Genomic DNA, 17,578 nt, shown 5'->3' with positions numbered 1-17,578 from the left:
TACCCACCGGGACAGACCCAGGAGTTTTCTGCCTCACCGCACACACAACCCTGTCCAACCACACGTATCCTCACACCCATTCTCAAAATTGGTGTCCAGACGCCAAAGAAAGGGCCAAAAAAGAAGAAGAAGAAAAAAAAAGAAACACTCGTCACTCGAAGTGCCGACCCCAAACTGCAAAAACTGAAGCTATTTCAGAAACTCCCAACTTAGTACTCGAGTTCCTAGGTGCCTGTAAAAGGCACAGCCGGGTGTTTTTTGAGTTGAAGAAACTGCTTGCCTGTTTGGGATGGATCATTCGCCCGGGTATGGGGCTCACCCAGGTCGAAGGCTGTTCTTGGAAACAATTTTGTGAATGTCAATTATATATATATATCTATTTAATACCGCGTGCCGGTACTGAACTGAGAGGGAGTGGCTGCGTGCCTATGGGTGCGTTATGCCCCAAGGTGTGGCCATCGCTTGGCGGTTTGTTTTGTTCGGAGTGTAGTAGGCACAAAGGAAGGCATTCTGTGCTATTGTCTGGTGCTACTACCGCCTGGACATCAGTCTGTTGTCCACCTTCCGCTGTCTGCTTTTCAGGGATACAAGCTACCTAGGTATGTATGTACATGGGAGTCATCATATTCCCATCTTCTCCATAGACACCCTAGCCCACAATACCATTTGGCCAAAGCTGCCCAACCTGCTGCGAGCTGATTTTGGCGCTCACCGGGAACAAGTGAGAGTCACAACCAATCCACCTCTAACAGAGCCTTGCCCTTGAGATCATCGTAGGGTAATCTCCAGTAACCATACCAGGCCTTCACGTCGCGTAGATACGGTGACCTCTGCAAGCCTGGGTATCCACTGCGGTCCGCCTCGGGGTTGATTCTCTCCCAGTTGAAGTCGTCGGGGATGTAGCATTGATTGAACTGGCACTTGCAGATGTTCTCCGGATTGTTGAGCTCCGGGTAGTTCCCGAAGATGCACGGCGCCTCCCACAGACGGCAGTTGCCGCACCAGGCCGCTTCCGTGTCGTTCTGGGGCCACAGCGGCGAGGTCAGACAGGTCTGGCCCATTTTGGCGTTGCCGTCTTCGTCGCAGCAAAGCGCCTCCGAGGGAGGCTCGTTGAAGCAGAACCGTATCCGGGTGCGCGGATTGGTCGACTTGAGCCACTCGTCGTTCGCCCGGTCGCAGAGGTAGCGCCATTTCCAGAGAGCGACGCGGGCGTCGGTGGTGCACGTGCGGTTGTACCGGGGTATAGGGTAAGCTGCGTCCTCCGGCCACGGGGGCGGTTTTCCTTTATATGGCGGGTCCCAGGGTTTCACATGATAATACTCGTCGCGCTTTTGGAGCTTGTGTTGAGGTAGCTGAAGGTCATGGGCGGTGACATTCACGAGGACTTCCATCTGGCTGGCCGTAGTAGGATGTGCGAGTGCAGGGCAAGAGAATAGCAAGACCCCTAGGGCGGCGACGAGGTTGGAGGTAATCATCTTGGTAGGCTTGACAAAGCGTGTTGAGAAACTGAGGGATAACTTGACCAGAGGTAGTCAGGATACTGGCGGCGGTTTTTGAGGTCTCGTGCCCGTCAACGATTGCAGGTCCTCAAGCACCGCAAACCTTCATGCGACATTTGCCTAGCACGTCGTGTGGGGCGTGCCGGTAAGATTCGAAAACATTTGGTCGACCTATGAGACAGACCCATCACGGAGCCATCTCGTAGCTGAATGGTACGGCATCGGCACTATGTTAGGGGGAACCAAAGAAAGAGCAAAGAAAAGGTGAGTGACAACCCGGTTCCCTGGGTGAGTTTCTCTTCTAGGTTTTAGGACGCCTACCTCATCTTTGCGGCCATTCCGTCTCTGCATCATGTAAGTAAATAGGCACTCGCTGGGACCAACCATCTCGACTAACTTTTCGGCTGCGCAAGACCACCCGACCAAGAGTAGCTTTGGTCTCCTTGTTTAAGAACCTGAAAGCACTCATGCCAGCCTTGTGGTCGCAGGATGGTTTGAGGAGGTGAAGCGGAGATTAAGCCTTTTAGCTCGCTTGGCAGGCTTGGCAGGCTTCTAAAATCTGCTAATACTCGGTACAATTGATAGGCTGCCTTGCGGCCTGCAACCTCGACTGCTACCAGAACCTCATCTGGAAACCTGGCATTCAATGACAGCAGCAGCTCGGCAACATGTCCAGTTAGTAACAGTGGCATACCAATCATGCGCACTGAGCGTGTGAACGAAACTGGATAGAAGTCAGATATGAAGCTCCTAGCCGCGTCTTGGACACCAAGGAGAGCAGTACCCCGTTCTGCACAGTGGAGGAGGAGCTCTGGCGTGCGGCATAATCAGATCGCTTCGACGCAACGAATATCCGACTTCTGGATCCCTACAGTCAACGTGCAAAAGCACGATGCCGCTCCAGATGCTACTCAGTTGCTCATCCGAGCTGGCTACTTGCGCCAGGCGTATGCCGGCATATTCCAGATGCTGCCCCTGGGACTGCGGGTTCAGGAAAAGCTAGAACGGCTCATCGACAAGCACATGAGATCAGTCAGAGCTTCCAAAGTCTCTCTATCATCCATATCGTCGCAAGCTCTGTGGGAGAAGTCAGGACGCCTGAAGCGCGGAGGCGAAATGTTCATGTTCAAAGACAGGAAGGGTACGGAGTGGCTGTTGGCACCAACTCATGAAGAAGAAATCACCACTTTGCTCTCTGATATCATTCAGACACGGCAGCAGCTTCCGGTGCGACTGTATCAGATTGGCCGAAAATACCGTGATGAGAAGCGACCTCGTGGTGGCTTACTTCGAGGCCGCGAATTTCTGATGAAGGACCTCTACACCTTCGACTCCTCCCCTGCTCACGCTCACGAAACATACGACGAAATAAGAAGCGCATATCGCAACTTCCTCGACGAGCTCAAGGTCAAATACGTAGAGGCTAGAGCAGTTTCGGGCGACATGGGAGGAAACCTCAGCCATGAGTATCACTTCCCCAACTTCGCTGGAGAAGATATCGTCATCACATGTTCGGATTGCGACTATGCACGCAATGAAGAATTTGTTTCGCAAGCGATCTATCAACCTCGACCACTTCAGATACCCGAGGCCAGCGCCACGGATGGCAAATCTGGCCAAAGGTATCTTGAAGAACACTTCCTCAGCACAGATCGTCGGAGCCTCGTTCGCGCCATCGTACCATTACTTCCCACCGCCAACTCCGAGGAGAAACCTGAAACGCGATCCATCAATGCACATGCAGTCAAGGCTGCCCTAAACGGTTTGTTGGACATAGATACGGGGCTAGAGCAACCAATGGAGAGTTTCAAGGAATCTCTAGCTAGTGGCACAGCGGATGCCTCAACAAAGAGACCATCGGTATATTATGTCCTCGACTCGCGTGTTCGTCTGGACGAGATTGGAGACCTGATTTCTTCTCCTCCCATGACACGGGAGATGGACGCTTATGTCGTTGAGGCACCGCAGAACGACGCAAATGGTGGGATAAATTTGCTGAAGCAGGAATCCGGAGACCTTTGCCCTGAATGCAGCAAAGGCACCTTGAGAGTGGACAAAGCCATCGAAATCGGCCACACTTTCCATCTCGGAACCCGTTACAGTTCGAAACTCGGGCTCGCTGCCAGGCAGAGTGATGGGAAAGAGGCGGTGCCAGTGGAGATGGGCTGTCACGGCATCGGCGTGTCTCGTCTGATTGCAGCCGTTGCGTCTTGTCTCTCTGACGATGTTGGTCTGAACTGGCCAAGGGCAATTGCGCCTTTCGAAGCTGTCGTCGTCGTTCAGCCATCACATGCGGAGAGGTTACGCGCCGCCGAGCAGCTTTGCAACCAGTTGTCTTCTTCCCCGCTGGGCAATCTTGATGTCGTCCTCGATGACAGACAAGAGCAAGGAATGGGATGGAAGTTGAAGGATGCGGATGTCATTGGATACCCTGTCATCGTGGTCGTGGGCAAGGGATTCGACCAAGGGAAAGTGGAGGTACAGTGTCGAAGGCTGAAGATCAAACAGGAGGTCGGCGTCGACGATGCCGTCGGGTTCGTGCATGATCTTTTGAAGCAGCTTTGATGTACAGCTTAAAAGTGAATTGTAATTATACTGTACTTTAGGATACCCCACTCGCGCCAAATGTCAGATGTACATGCAATAACCATCAGTTTTGGAGAATAATATTGTTTCAAAGGAAGTCCGGAGTGGTAGTGGGATCTTGCACAGCCTTATGGACAAGGCTCCGCACTTTCCCCGCCTCGCATCACAGAAAAGAAAACGAAACTGTCTGTCCACGACAAAACCGAAAGCTCGAAAAAACTATCCCACCACTCCCTCTCAGCCCTAAATACCTAGGTACTTTCCCTTGTCCTTCACCGCCTCCTACGACCGCAGCAGACACAGCTAACCTCAGCTCAGCTCAAGTCTAAAGCCACACACGCAGAGACCCCTCAACAAACCCCCTCCCAAAAAGTGAAAGTCCAGAAACCAAAGAAACAAAAAAGAGAGACCCTAAGAGGGGGGCAGGAGAACCAAAAAATGTCCCAAGCCGCACAGACCCCAGTCGACATCACGACGCTCTCCGTGCAGCAACTCTCGGCGCTGCAGGCGCGGCTGTCCCAGGAACTGGAGCATCTCAGCACGTCGTACCAGAGGCTGCTCGCCGCGCAGTCGCGCTTTCGGGACTGCATACGCAGCATACAGGACGGGGTGCAGGGGCGGAGTGGAGGTACGTTACGTCGGGTGTTCGTTTCCCTCATTACACTATGAAAGAGTGTTTCAGAGGATTCCTTGGATAGATGAGCCTCTGTACTAACAAGTTTCGCTCGTATCGCGCAGAAACGCCGCTTCTCATTCCTCTAACAACGTCGCTCTACGTCCCCGGCACCTTGGCCGCGCCCAAACCTTCCTCCCCCTTCTCCTCCTCGTCGACGACGACGGACTCACCCTCACAATCTTCAGAAAAGGCCCCCACGGTCATGGTCGACGTGGGCACGGGCTTCTTCGTGGAGAAGACGCCCGCGGACGCGACAAAGTTCTACCAGGGCAAGGTCGACGAGTTGGCCAAGAACCTGCAGGATATCGAGAAGGTCGTGGGCGGCAAGAGTGAGAGCCTGAGGATCGTCGAAGATGCCCTGCGGCGGAAGATGGTCGAGGAACAGCCCGCGCAGTTCGGCGCTGGGCGGCAGGCGGCAGCCGCTGCTGCGAGTGGGAGCGGCGCTGGGTAGGGAAAGACCTGGAGAGAGTGGGCAGGGCGAAGAAAGGGTGCACAGCAGCAAAGACAACTTTTGTACGGACTAAAATATCTGTGGGCTATGTGGAGGTAGAATCACCGACGGAATGGCTTGCGCTTCTGAAGAGTCCTTCGTCTGCGGAAGCAGATGCCCTTCGGCAAGCCGACCCCTTTCGCTCGTGCAGTGTAGACCGGTGAATAGACCTTTCGGAACCGTTGAAGAACACCACGCATACACTGTGGTGAAGATATGGTTGCCGTTCCACTGCCTCTCCGTCGCCCATTCTCAAGGTCCTCTCCCCAGGTAAAATTCTTCTTCTGGATTGGCCAAGTGACCACAAAATGCTGGCCTCATCACCTCAATCCCCGTCCGTTGCCTTGCCCTTTCCCTTCTCCAAACGGTGAATGGCCTCCGCCAAAAGATCTTGGATCTCCTCGACTTCGCTGATGAAGTTCTTGAACCCCTTCGGCAGCGCTGCATATTGATCGCCGCCTTCCGGGATGAACGTTGCGACGGACTTGACCCAGCGAATATCCTCTCCTGGTTTGACGCTCGCAAACTCTCCCATCAGATTATCCCACTGAGGATAATAGTACAGGGCATGCCACCTCGTCTCCGCCGGGGCGGGGCTTTCTCGACCTGGTAGTTCGTCGTAGGTGTCTTTGCGGCGAAGTTCGAAGACGCCATCCGTGCTCTTGAAGCGCCATCTCAAGGTGATCAGCTCTGCGACACGTTGCAATTTGCGTTGGCCGGGCGGAAACTTGGCTCGTCGTCTTGGGAGGGACTTGATGCCATCTTTTGGACGTTCCATCGTGACGTTGGCTTGGAATGATGACATGTGGACTTTCGTGGACTTGTCCGTGCGAAGAGGGAAGGCATCAAGAGTGACTTGATAGTCGGGCCTCTCAAAGTTGACCAGACTGACTTGAAGTCTGGAGACCGCGTCACTCAACTCTAACCACCGCTTCTCCCGGCTCTCCGTATCGTCGTCGCCGCTGGGGTAGAAAACCGTTTCGAGCCGAAGGGTAGTGTTTGGTGATGTTCCTTGGAAGTCAAAGAAGGCTCCGTAGTATTCTGTGCGCTCCGAGAACATCCCCATTGATTCCAATACGTCTGGAAGATCGGTAACTCTGCCTTGCCGTATGGGAAGACCGTTCAAGGTCAGTTTAGTCCGTCCTTTTGTGACCATGTGGTAGAAGTCGCCAAACCCATAATGCTCACCCCCGTCGGTCGGTTTCTGAAAGCGCATGAACCCTAGCTCGCCAAAGACGACTCTCATGCGCACGTGCTGCTGCGAGATTCTGAGCCCTTTAATGGAAGAATCAATGGCCTTCCTGATTGCTTTGCGATCACCAATGTGGGCATGACGTCTCTGTTGGTCCCATTTTTCCTTGTCTGCCAGTGGATTCCCGTGCAGTGTCGGCAAGTAAGTACCAGATTTTGGATCTATGTCTTGAAGTCCAACGCGATCTCTGAAAATCTCGTGGTCAGGGAGATGCACTAGGTTGATCGTCAGGAGCTGTTCCCTGGCAGCAATCGCCTCTTTGATCAGGTTCGTCATTCTGGTCATGAGGGAGAGAGCGTCTTTTTTGGAATGAGCACCTATCAAGATATGCTGGGTATTGGATGGTTGAAAGGCGATGCTGCAGCCGAAGTTGCTTCTGAGTTGATCGAGAACTTCGGCGTTGACGGTCTCAAACTGCTCGAGGTCCAGGTCCTTCGGCCATAAAAGAGCAGCTTCGACCGGATAATCAATTTGCGCCTCACGCAATATCTGCTCAAACGCTTTCTGTCGGCTCTGTCGTTCAGCTCGATTTTCAGCTCTGCCATCCAGTGCTTTGAATTTGGCCCAGGCGAGAGATCTGACCTCTTGGGGCGACATCTGAACGTCACGTTCCCACTGAGCCAGTGCTGCCTTCGTTTCTGTGACCTGATGAGGTTCTCCCCAGATAAAGAGTTTGTTATCTCCATCCTCCGGTTTCTTTATGAAGGCCCCGTATCTTGCCATTATTCCTTGGAGTGTCTGAAGTGGATGTGGTTGAGCTGCCCTATCGATCCTCAGCGCCGACGCTCGAAGGTGCCTCCAATCCGAAGCCAACTCATATTCGTCATTCGGTGCTTGACCACTTTCAAACCGAATTTGAGCAGGGCTCTTAGCGGCAGGCGCAGGAGTTTGCCTTAGTGGAATGATATCTCTTCTGGGTTGGCCAGCGAGAGCCGTCTGCTGTGGTGCTTGGAAATCATCCAGAGAGATGTCAATCCGAGGTCGACGTGGGGGCCCTCGTCTTGGATCAAAGTGGTTTGCTGGTCCTGTGGGCGGATGGAAATTGCCATTTCCGGTGACCATTCCTCTGTTGAACACATCGGAGCGTGCATATGAAAAGACTGAGTCACCTGGCAAGCTCGCCTCCTCCCATCCTACAAAAGGTCAGATTCCAAGGCGCCATACTAGAGCGGAAGACGACAGCGTGATGTCCAGGTAAGAACGTACGCTCAAGATCAAGACCCTCCCCCTCATGACTAGATCGACAAGTTAGCTTGCACACAAGATACGCCAACTTCGGCTGAACTCACTCGCTCATGGTGATGGCTGTTTCTGCTTTTGAAGGATGAAAGAAGTTAGATGTTCCACAGAATACTGCAGTGGTGACGGAGACGTGAGCGACGAGCAAGACTTTTGCTCTCACAAAACCATAGTGATAGGTGTTGAGCAACAAAGGAGAGTGCTTTCTCAGGCAGTCAAAAGGGACATGAAGCCGGCCACTTCGGCTAAAGAACCACGTCGCAGAGCAAACGAAATGAAAAAACCAGAACCCTTCTCTTCTTTCCACACCTTAATAACGCGGATCTAAATGTGACGAGTCGGGTGACATGAGGCAAACACGTGAGTTTTACCCGCCCGTCTCAAGGCACAGAGATAAGCCGGCTCCTGAGATCAAAACTGGTGCAACACAAGCCTTTAGGCAGCAGCTCCAGAAGATGAGGTCATTAAGGAGGCGGTCAGTTGCAAACATCGACTCTGCAGATTTGATCACTTAGATATCGGGCAGGCCGTTTCAGGACTGTTACCGTGGCCTTGTGTCAGTTCAACCAAGGTCACTATGCAAGGTTGATGACATTACCCGCCATTGGCGATGGGGAAGGGGAGTACCGCAGGAGGAGCGAAATCTCGTCCTTGTCACCGACGTCCGTTCGGAGACGATGTGAGTGAAGATGGGAAACTGACTGTTGTGGAAGACGGACGCTGGTGCATCACTGCCGGTGCATCGCAGTGTCCGTGCCAAGACCCACTAGCTGTAAAAGGTTAGCGGATTATGACCTGGTGATTATCTAATACGCGTCGACGCGTCGACGCGTTTCGGCTCTGAGGGCTGGCACTCCCAAGTCGGTCACAATTGATCAGACACTACCTACCTAGGTAGGTAACCTTGGAAGAGACAACGATGAGATTCTGAATTTCGTGAACACTACGTCCCTAAAATCAGTGGTCTCACACTAATGCCTAAGCAAAAGAGATATTCGACGACGGGGGGCCTGCGACGCGAAGATTCAGACGATGAACTCGGAGATGAAGATCACCCCTGGCAATGGATTTATGAAGACGACGGCCACAGCGCACCTCCAGATGATGAGTCAACACCCTCGAAGAAGCGGAAAGCGAACGTCCTCAACTCAAAAAAGACTCCCATAGAGGGTGCGCGCATGGGTACCTTCATGGTGCGAATAGGGGACCCGGTGTTGCTGAAATCTCCCGAGCAAGGCAAAGATTGGGTGGGACTGGCCTGCTCATTCTCTGATACCAACGAAGACGGCGAAGACGAAATGTGTGTCTGCATTCAGTGGTTCTGTACGCCTGAGGAGCTGATGTTCGGGAAACGCTCCAAAATCCCCAACGATGTGTTGCCGAATGAATCCTACATCACGGCAGACTTCAACATGAACCCCTTGACCGCCATAAATGGAAAGGCAACGGTGCTGTCGAAGGAGGCTTTCTTCCAGAAATTTCCTGGCGGGGAGCCTCCACAGTCTAAGGGGGCCGCTGATAGATATGCGAAGACCATTCTGTGTCGGCGGGGGGTCAAGCAGAGAACACTGCGATTCACCGAGGATTTCGTGTGGGAACAGATTTATAGGGGTCCCGAAGACCTCTTGGACTTGATTGATTGGATCAAAGAGCAGACAAAGGGTCGGAAGAAGCAGACCCTGAAAACCGAGGACGTGGACTATGTCCAGCAGAAAGAGACAATAGATGATGAGCCCCGAACGCCGCACAAAAAGAGGAAGACGACCGCAACAATTTCCACTCCAAAGTCTTCGACAAAGACCTCCAAGTACAGCACGCCGACTCACAAACGAATCATGATCAAGAAGCCCATTGAGATCACACCCCTAGGCACTCGTGTCCTGTCTCCTTCTCAGTATATGTCGACACCCTACTCCCATGCCCGTGCAACACTTCATGTCTCTGCCGTCCCAACGTCTCTCCCTTGCCGCTCCAATGAATTTCACACTGTCTATTCTCATCTCTACTCCGCCATTGTGGATGGCTCCGGAGCATGCATTTACATCTCTGGGACACCAGGTACGGGAAAGACTGCCACGGTACGGGAAGTAGTCGCCTCACTCCACGAGGCAGTGCTCAATGAAGAGCTCGATGACTTCAACTTTGTCGAAATCAACGGCATGAAGGTCACAGAGCCGCATCAATCATACTCACTTCTGTGGGAAGCGCTGAAGGGTGACCGGGTCAGTCCGCATCATGCGCTGAGCCTTCTGGAGCAAGAATTCTCCCACCCCTCGCCGCGCCGCATACCGTGCGTCGTGTTGATGGACGAGCTCGATCAGCTTGTGACGAAGAATCAAAGTGTCATGTACAACTTCTTCAATTGGCCAGCCATGCGACATTCACGACTCATCGTTCTAGCGGTTGCCAACACCATGGACTTGCCCGAGCGGACGCTGTCAAACAAGATTAGCTCGCGACTGGGACTGACCAGGATCACGTTCCCGGGCTACACGCATACACAGCTGATGGAGATCATATCCTCGAGGTTAGAAGGTGTTCCGGGCAACATCGTCGACAAAGACGCCGTACAATTTGCAAGCCGGAAAGTCGCAGCTGTGTCCGGCGATGCCAGACGGGCTCTCGATATCTGCCGCCGTGCTGTGGAAATCGCCGAACAGTCTCAAGAAAAGCTGCTAGCAGCGTCTACGGATATCAACGATGAAGACGACGTCACAGCAACCACCCCGAGTCGCAGAGGCAACAATCTCTCGAAGGACAAGGTCAGTGGCTGTGGACAGGAAGAACGGCCTCCCAAACGAATGGCAAGGGTGACGATCGCAACAATCAAACAAGCCATCAACGAAGCGACGTCGTCTCCGGTCGCGCAGCACCTGCGCTCCCTCCCGCTTGCGTCGAAGCTCCTGCTCGCGGCGATCTCTGCACGCAGTCGTCGCACAGGTGTCGCCGAGTCCACGATGGGAGACATTGCCGTCGAGGCGAAGCGCATCGTGGACGTCGCTGACAACAGCGCAATCCACGACTTCCTGCGTGCGGACGACGACGCATCTAGAAAAGCCACTTCCATTTCCACTTCCGTCATGCCCCGGATCATGGCGTTAGGAGGGGCGGCGATGGCTCTGGTGGAGGCCGGCGTCATCGCCATGGAATTGAGAGGGAAGGGCGAGAGGGCAGGAAAAGTCAGATTGCGAGTAGGAGAGGAAGAAGTCAAGAGCGCCTTGATAGGCGATCCTGAAGTCAAGGGACTGGGATTTTGACCATTAGACATTTGATATCGAGTCCACATGGACTGTGGGGCATGCTCTGTACATGATTTATCGTGTACCTGAGCGTACGTACAGAAACAACACAACTGTCAAACTTTTCCAATAGCGCTTCTGAAAAAACGCCGCAGCCATGCTCGCATCTGCGATTACACTGTGATCAGCATCTTCAAGGCATCGTGCTCGGCGGCTGCTTTGAAAGTGGTGTATGCCTTCTCCATGTCCGTGAATGAGAATTCATGCGTGATCAACTGTCCCGGGTTAATGCTTCCCGCAGCGAAGAGCTTCAGCAGCATCGGCGTGGTGACGGTGTCGACCAGTCTCGTGGTGAGCGAGATGTTGTGGACCCACAACTTCTCGATCTTCAACTGACAGCTCGTTCCGTGCACGCCCACGTTGGCTATGGTGCCGCCGGGCGCCACGAGATCCTGTGCCATTTCCAGCGTTTCCGGAACGCCGACGGCTTCCATCACAGTGTCGCAGCCGATGTTGTCCGTCAGTTTCATGACAGTCTCCAGCGGCGACGCCGCCGCGCTGTTCACGGTGTAATGGGCTCCGAACGACTTGGCGACTTTGAGACGGTGGGGATCCCGATCGATCATGATGATCAGACTTGGCGAGTAGAGTCTGGACGTGATCAGTGCAGCAAGGCCAACGGGACCCGCGCCAACGATGGCCACAGTCGACCCGGGCTGAACTTTGCCATTCTGCACCCCGCATTCGAGTCCAGTGGGAAAGATGTCGGACAACATGACAAGTGCCTTTTCGTCTATGCCTTTCGGAACGTGGTGGAGGCCGCTGTCAGCGTACGGGATGCGAACATATTCGGCTTGAGTTCCGTCGATGGTGTTCCCGAGGATCCATCCTGCACTTACGCAGTGGCTGGGCATCCCTCTTCGGCAGTAGTTGCAAGTTGCACAGCTGGAAATGCAGTTGATGAGGACATGATCTCCTTTCTTGAACCGCGAGACTCCAGGCCCAGGCTCCTCGACAATGCCAACACCTGCCCTCGTTAGCTTTGGGGAACTGCTCACAGCGAGACGGCGCCGATACCTTCATGTCCTAGGATGCGGCCAGGTGTACATGTCGGGACGTCCCCCTTTAAGATGTGCGTGTCTGTCCCACAGATTGTTGTATAGACGACTGTGAGCATAGTCAGCTACTGCAAGTAACATGCACAAACTTTTGGAGCTCACCTTTCACTATGGCATCGGAGGCTTCTTGGATCTTGGGGACAGGACGGTCTTCCAACCCGCACTGGCCGGGGCCTCGATAGACAAGTGCTTTCATCATTGTGGACATGTATCGAAACCTCGGTGCTGTTTTAAGTGTTCTGAATGTTCCAACGCCGCTTCTTCGCACGACGGTGGCAAGCATCCTCAATCGGGCAGCAAGGCTTTATGTATGACTCTCGACCTGATGAGGAGGGGAATTGGCCGCGTATCTTATGGTTTCGGTGAAGAGGAAAGTCTCGTTATTGAGGGATTACGCTGTGGTCACGTTTTGCTTACCAGGACCTATTGGGTCGCGTGTTCCTCACACCACTCATGTTTTTGACTTAGTGCACCATCGGATGATTGGCTTTTTGCCTGTGCGGAACCGCTGGGAGCTCGACCTCCCCCTCATTTTACTTCCCTCGGTGCGCAAAACAAGCCTGCATAGATCAGCTCCAAATTGGGGCTGTTGCTCGAGGTTGTTGAGAGGCTGAAGGGCATCATTTATAAGATGGAAGGACACAATTTGCGGCACCGAGCTGGATGGAGGGGAGGAGGTTAATGGAGGTTACCTTTCGCTTCCCCGCGCTCTTATCTCAGCTCCTTAGACTCGGTCTACCAAGCCTGAGCCAGTCAGAATGGATAACCAGTACACTACTCCATATAAACCTTAACCTCTCATTTCGACCGGATCCCATACTCATCCAATAGTCGCGGCTGTAGGGTACCTAATCATGCTCATGCATTGAATTGATGTAGTTACAATACGGAGGACTATGAAAGAGTGTCGGTTGCGGAGGCACGAATATGACAGTGCCTCAGCAAAGCTTCCCAATGCAGATAACATAAGCCAAGTCTGATCGGCGGATTTCTGATTCCCGCCAGTCATAAGCATGAAAAGCCTTCAGCCTTGTGAAATCCAACATGGGATTAAGATTCTGCCGCTTAAAACAACCGATACTCGTACTGGTAATGGCGAACATCGCTTTGTGAGACACTCCTTATGGTGCTATCAATAACAAAGCTCCCGGGTATATAGAGACCTCAAATCTATGCCGACTGGTCATCCTGCCTCTTTCGGGTCGCCGCGTTTCGTTTGTTAATGAGGTCAATCTGCGTTGCCAGTCTCCACGGCACATCCATCTGCTCCATGAAAACCTCAAGTACCTGGATCAATTGGTTAGAGGATCTGCGGAAACGAGGCGGGAGGGAGGAATACTGACCTGGATACCACTTGGGTGCTGATACTCTGGGAGGCCCAGCACCTCATCCAATTCCTTCTTGGTACGTGCTTCACGAGTGGAAGCTCGGGCATTTTTGGCTCCGAAGAATTCCAGCATGGCCTGGTGATTCCATGCCGCTATGTCATTATATGCTTCAGAGACTGTTAATATGACACCGTCTTTGTGCGGCCATTGCCCAAAGTAAGCACATACCTTCTTCGGGGCCGTGTATGGCCCTCTCGATGGTATAACCATTGTTGTTAATCACCACGCTGTGGAAGTCAGTGTGAGGGTACCTTGCTGGACTTGAAGATACTGACATGATAATGTTCTTGAAACCGAGCTTTACCATGGTTCCAATCTCCTGCACCGTCAACTGCAGACTTCCATCGCCAACCACTAGAATCACTCTTCCTTCGCGGTTCAGCTCCCTAAGAGCCACGGCGGCCCCCAGAGTAGCTGGAACGGAGTATCCAATACTTCCATAGTAAACTTGCGTTATGTACGTAATATCCTCTGGTAGATTGGCGTCTGGGAAGCCAAATTGGGCGGTGCCGGATTCTGCTATGACAACGTCTCCAGGCCTGCAAAACTCGCCCAAGCGCGTCCATATCCACGACTGGGTGATCAGCTTCGAGTCGACGTCTTTGGCCGCAGGTAGCGGCGCTCTCCCGGGTGAAGCAACGTGCGGCAGCCTGAATTTCTCAATCGTTTCCAGGAGAGTCGACAGAACTGGGAACGTTTAGCAACATAATTGTGCAGAATTGAAAAGGGACTCACAGGATACAAGACCGATGTTGGGATAAACGACACACTCAATGGTGACGTGATGAGGGTGAACTGCGATAATCTGGTGCTCTGCAATTTTCCGACTGTGGCCACCGGTATTGGAATCTGCTAGTATAGGTCCAAGGTCGAGGACGAGATCGCTCTTCTGCTCGAGGACCTCACACACTTCAGGAACCGAAACCTGTCCATTGTAGATACCGCAAAAATATGACTCTGTTTCATCGATGATACTTTTCCCCATCGAAGTCGAGTAGGTGGGAAACTGCAGGAGATCCACAAGCTTGCGAGTAACGTCCTTTCCACGATGGCGCGCCGTCAACGCATCAACAATCACTGCCGGCGATTTTGCTTTGTAGAGCAAGTTTAGCGTGGCCGAGATTGCAGCCTTTTGGCTCAACTTGTCTGTGAAAGGTGCCAAATCCAGTTGAGATGGTGACGGGGCAGGAACTTTTCGATCAACCATATCGACAGGAAAAAAGATGTAAACTGGTAATGACTTTGCGTAGCACTCATGCACGACCCTCTGATGACCACGTCAGCGAAACCAGTTCAGCTTAGCCGGATGATTGGACCCTACATCGATCTCGCGGGCCGCCGTAGCAGGATTGTCCAGCCAACAATGGGCTGTCCGGACGTGCTGCGAGGTTTTCTCATAAACCTGTGTTTGATTAGCTCTTGTGAAAGCTGCAGGGCGACACGAATTAATCACCTTATGATCCGGAGAAGGCCCCAAGCAGTGGTGTATCATCAGGTGCTTTTCATGGGCGGCAAGGGGCGTCGTCCCTACAATGTGTATCACTTTGACCTGTTCCGTGTACGCCCCAGCGATGCCATTGAGGGCGCTCAATTCGCCGACCCCCATTGTTGTCACCACTGTTTCGCATAAGAAAATGACTTTACAACTTCGATAAAACCTTCCTACCAACGCCTGGAACCCCGCTCACTCTGCAATATCCATCTGCAGCATAGGCGGCATTGAGCTCGTTTGCATTTCCAACTTTGAGCAAGGGTGTCAGCGCAATACACAACGGAGGACGTATGAGGATATTCACCCCAGTTTAGGCCTTCAACTTCGTTGATGTAATCAAGTAACTCAAGGTTCATATCACCAGGCACGCCCATGACGTTTCGAATATTGAGATTACGAAGCCTACATGCAAGCATTGAGTATAGAGCATCACTGGTACGGAGTGACTCTTACTTTTGCCATAGTAACAGTCCCAGGGGGATATCGTTATTTGCCATTTTGGTCTGCATTTTGGTCTTGAGAATGTCGAGAAGCGAATCGCTAATGTCAGTGTCTTTTCGAAGATGCGCTCAGCATGCGAAGACTGGTTTCAGAAGCAACGACGGCATCCCAATTGCATGAAGGTCAAGTGTTGCGATGATCCGCTCGAAAGAGCGTTCCCGATAGCGTGCATTGGGGACACGCGAAAAAGACCGAAGAAAGACCATGTGGGAGTAGGTTTCTTCGCTACAGTACAAGGGCATGTCTGAGGTTGCTGGACCTCCATTCCCCCACCCATATTGTTTGGTGTCGCGGGGTTGGCACTAGGCTGTTATTAGGTTGTGGGGGAGTTTTCCAGCTTCTCGAGACTCGGCATTAACCGATGCCGAACGGAAGACAGGATGCCTGCTTCGAAGGACTCTGTGCGACACACTCCTCAGGACCTTGATGGAAAGAGAAAATGGGAGAAAGTCCCGAGCATGCTTTTTCATCACGCTCATGCGTTGAATTGATGAAAGTGCGGGACGAAGGATTATGAAACAATATTGGAGGGCAGAGGCACGAATATGTAAACCTCCTAATACAGATAGTGTGACCGCAGAGGCTGAATCGTGACATTTTTCAGTAGACAATGTGTGTCATGGCAAGAGTAGTGGTTCTAGATACATCCAAAGTGCCCCTTCAACTTGTCAAGTGGTGAGCTCCATGGAGAGAGGTTTCTTTGGTCCGCCTTCTTCTACAACTGTTCGTTCAAGAATCTATGGTCCACTCGGCCTTACAAACATGCGTGCATCTGCTTTGCCCTGCTCCAGTCGATGTAAGGAGTCCACCAATTTATCAAAAGGGACTTCTTCGACCTGAGGTTTCAATTTGCCCTGTGCAATGTACTCAAAGATTGCTGGCAGCTCCCATTTGCGTCCGCCGAGAGAACCCCTGATCTCAATGTTCTTCATGACCATCAAACCTGTGGGCAGCGTACATTCCGAGTCGCCCATGCCCACAAGCACAACGATTCCCTCTCGCTTAACGGCATTAATAGCAGCAAGCAGGGTCGCCTGAATTCCGACAAAGTCAAAGACGACGTCGAAGGTGACGTCTTTGACCTGGTCGATGGTCTTGTGACACTCCTTAGCACCGGCTTCCAGTGCAGCTGGAAACTTGGACTCGTTGATGTCGAAGCCGTAGACGGTGCATCCCTGGAGGCACGCAACCGCCAAGCCAGTAGAACCCAGGCCACCCAGTCCGAGTACAGCCACAGTCATGTCTGGTGTAACTCCGGCTGTGGCCACCACCGCGTGGTATGCCGACGCCATGGCATCGACGGCGATGCAACCCTTCTCGTAGGGCAAATCTTCAGGAAGAGGCACGACGACATGGGCCGGCGCAACAGCGTATTCGGCATAGCCGCCGTTGAAATCCAGACCAATGGCGGTGGCAGGGGGAATCAAAGCGCATCCAATTCTCTGTCCAACGTGAAACTCGGTCACACCCTCTCCAAGCTTTGTGATCTGGGCTGCGATCTCGTGCCCCAGAGTGATGGGTCTCTGCTTAACCCATTGCGCTCCTGTGCCGTCGAGGATATGGCAGTCAGAATGGCAAAGTCCACAAGCTTTGATTTTGATCTGGACCTCTTGCGGGCCTGGCTCCGGAATTGGCAATTCCTTCATGGTCAGACCCGTACCAGGGCCATCCCATTGGTAAGCTTTCATTGTGGGGGCCATGTTGAAGGGAATGATGATTTTGAGTAACTTGGGTTTGCATCGAGTCTCAAGCTGGCATCCAGTGCTTTGAATTCAGGTTTGGTGCTCTTTAAAGGTAATTGCCATTGAGAGGGGGTGGATTTATCCAATTGGCGTTTTAGTGAGCGGTCTGCATTTCTTCGGACTTTTCGGACGTTTGATGTGTGCGAGTCAGTGGGCATCCCACCAACATGTTCGCACCCCCCACATTCTAGGCCAGGTCCAGGGCACAATCACCGCCATAGAGTTTAGAGTTCACCGTCTATAGAAGCCCCCATTGCTCAGTCTGCAAAGTATGAGGAGAGGATGAACCCCCTGCTTACCTTTATTGAGGAAGTCAATGTCAGTCGAGGAAGCGAATCGAGTCGTTACTTGAAGCC

The 17,578-nt window shown here is 52.7% G+C and overlaps 8 protein-coding genes across 8 annotated transcripts; 3 read left to right on the top strand and 5 right to left on the bottom strand.

Moving 5' to 3' along the window:
* Positions 1–728: 728 nt before the first annotated feature.
* Z520_02844 (uncharacterized protein) lies at positions 729–1,475 on the bottom strand (the record flags this gene model as incomplete). Its single annotated transcript, XM_016773357.1, has 1 exon — positions 729–1,475. The coding sequence occupies one exon, from the start codon at positions 1,473–1,475 to the stop codon at positions 729–731; it is 747 nt and encodes a 248-aa protein (XP_016635414.1).
* Positions 1,476–2,240: 765 nt separating this feature from the next.
* Z520_02843 (uncharacterized protein) lies at positions 2,241–4,064 on the top strand (the record flags this gene model as incomplete). Its single annotated transcript, XM_016773356.1, has 1 exon — positions 2,241–4,064. The coding sequence occupies one exon, from the start codon at positions 2,241–2,243 to the stop codon at positions 4,062–4,064; it is 1,824 nt and encodes a 607-aa protein (XP_016635413.1).
* Positions 4,065–4,523: 459 nt separating this feature from the next.
* Z520_02842 (uncharacterized protein) lies at positions 4,524–5,212 on the top strand (the record flags this gene model as incomplete). The annotated part of the gene is made up of 2 exons (XM_016773355.1): positions 4,524–4,713; positions 4,824–5,212. The coding sequence occupies 2 exons, from the start codon at positions 4,524–4,526 to the stop codon at positions 5,210–5,212; spliced, it is 579 nt and encodes a 192-aa protein (XP_016635412.1).
* A 364-nt stretch (positions 5,213–5,576) lies between these two features.
* Z520_02841 (uncharacterized protein) lies at positions 5,577–7,565 on the bottom strand (the record flags this gene model as incomplete). Its single annotated transcript, XM_016773354.1, has 1 exon — positions 5,577–7,565. The coding sequence occupies one exon, from the start codon at positions 7,563–7,565 to the stop codon at positions 5,577–5,579; it is 1,989 nt and encodes a 662-aa protein (XP_016635411.1).
* A 1,151-nt stretch (positions 7,566–8,716) lies between these two features.
* Positions 8,717–10,999, top strand: Z520_02840 (uncharacterized protein; the record flags this gene model as incomplete). The annotated part of the gene is made up of 1 exon (XM_016773353.1): positions 8,717–10,999. The coding sequence occupies one exon, from the start codon at positions 8,717–8,719 to the stop codon at positions 10,997–10,999; it is 2,283 nt and encodes a 760-aa protein (XP_016635410.1).
* A 155-nt stretch (positions 11,000–11,154) lies between these two features.
* On the bottom strand, positions 11,155–12,298 carry Z520_02839 (uncharacterized protein; the record flags this gene model as incomplete). The annotated part of the gene is made up of 3 exons (XM_016773352.1): positions 11,155–12,008; positions 12,059–12,148; positions 12,202–12,298. The coding sequence occupies 3 exons, from the start codon at positions 12,296–12,298 to the stop codon at positions 11,155–11,157; spliced, it is 1,041 nt and encodes a 346-aa protein (XP_016635409.1).
* A 971-nt stretch (positions 12,299–13,269) lies between these two features.
* Positions 13,270–15,476, bottom strand: Z520_02838 (uncharacterized protein; the record flags this gene model as incomplete). The annotated part of the gene is made up of 10 exons (XM_016773351.1): positions 13,270–13,386; positions 13,443–13,594; positions 13,656–13,714; positions 13,763–14,174; positions 14,223–14,754; positions 14,809–14,889; positions 14,941–15,104; positions 15,154–15,228; positions 15,284–15,381; positions 15,433–15,476. The coding sequence occupies 10 exons, from the start codon at positions 15,474–15,476 to the stop codon at positions 13,270–13,272; spliced, it is 1,734 nt and encodes a 577-aa protein (XP_016635408.1).
* A 741-nt stretch (positions 15,477–16,217) lies between these two features.
* On the bottom strand, positions 16,218–17,180 carry Z520_02837 (uncharacterized protein; the record flags this gene model as incomplete). The annotated part of the gene is made up of 1 exon (XM_016773350.1): positions 16,218–17,180. One exon carries the CDS (start codon positions 17,178–17,180, stop codon positions 16,218–16,220), a length of 963 nt encoding a protein of 320 aa, XP_016635407.1.
* Positions 17,181–17,578: the final 398 nt, after the last annotated feature.

Source organism: Fonsecaea multimorphosa (genome assembly GCF_000836435.1).
Source record: "Fonsecaea multimorphosa CBS 102226 unplaced genomic scaffold supercont1.4, whole genome shotgun sequence".
In the NCBI taxonomy this organism is placed as follows: Eukaryota; Fungi; Ascomycota; class Eurotiomycetes; order Chaetothyriales; family Herpotrichiellaceae; genus Fonsecaea; species Fonsecaea multimorphosa.
The sequence above is the reverse complement of the archived record's forward strand: the minus strand, read 5'-3'. Positions and strand labels throughout refer to the sequence as shown.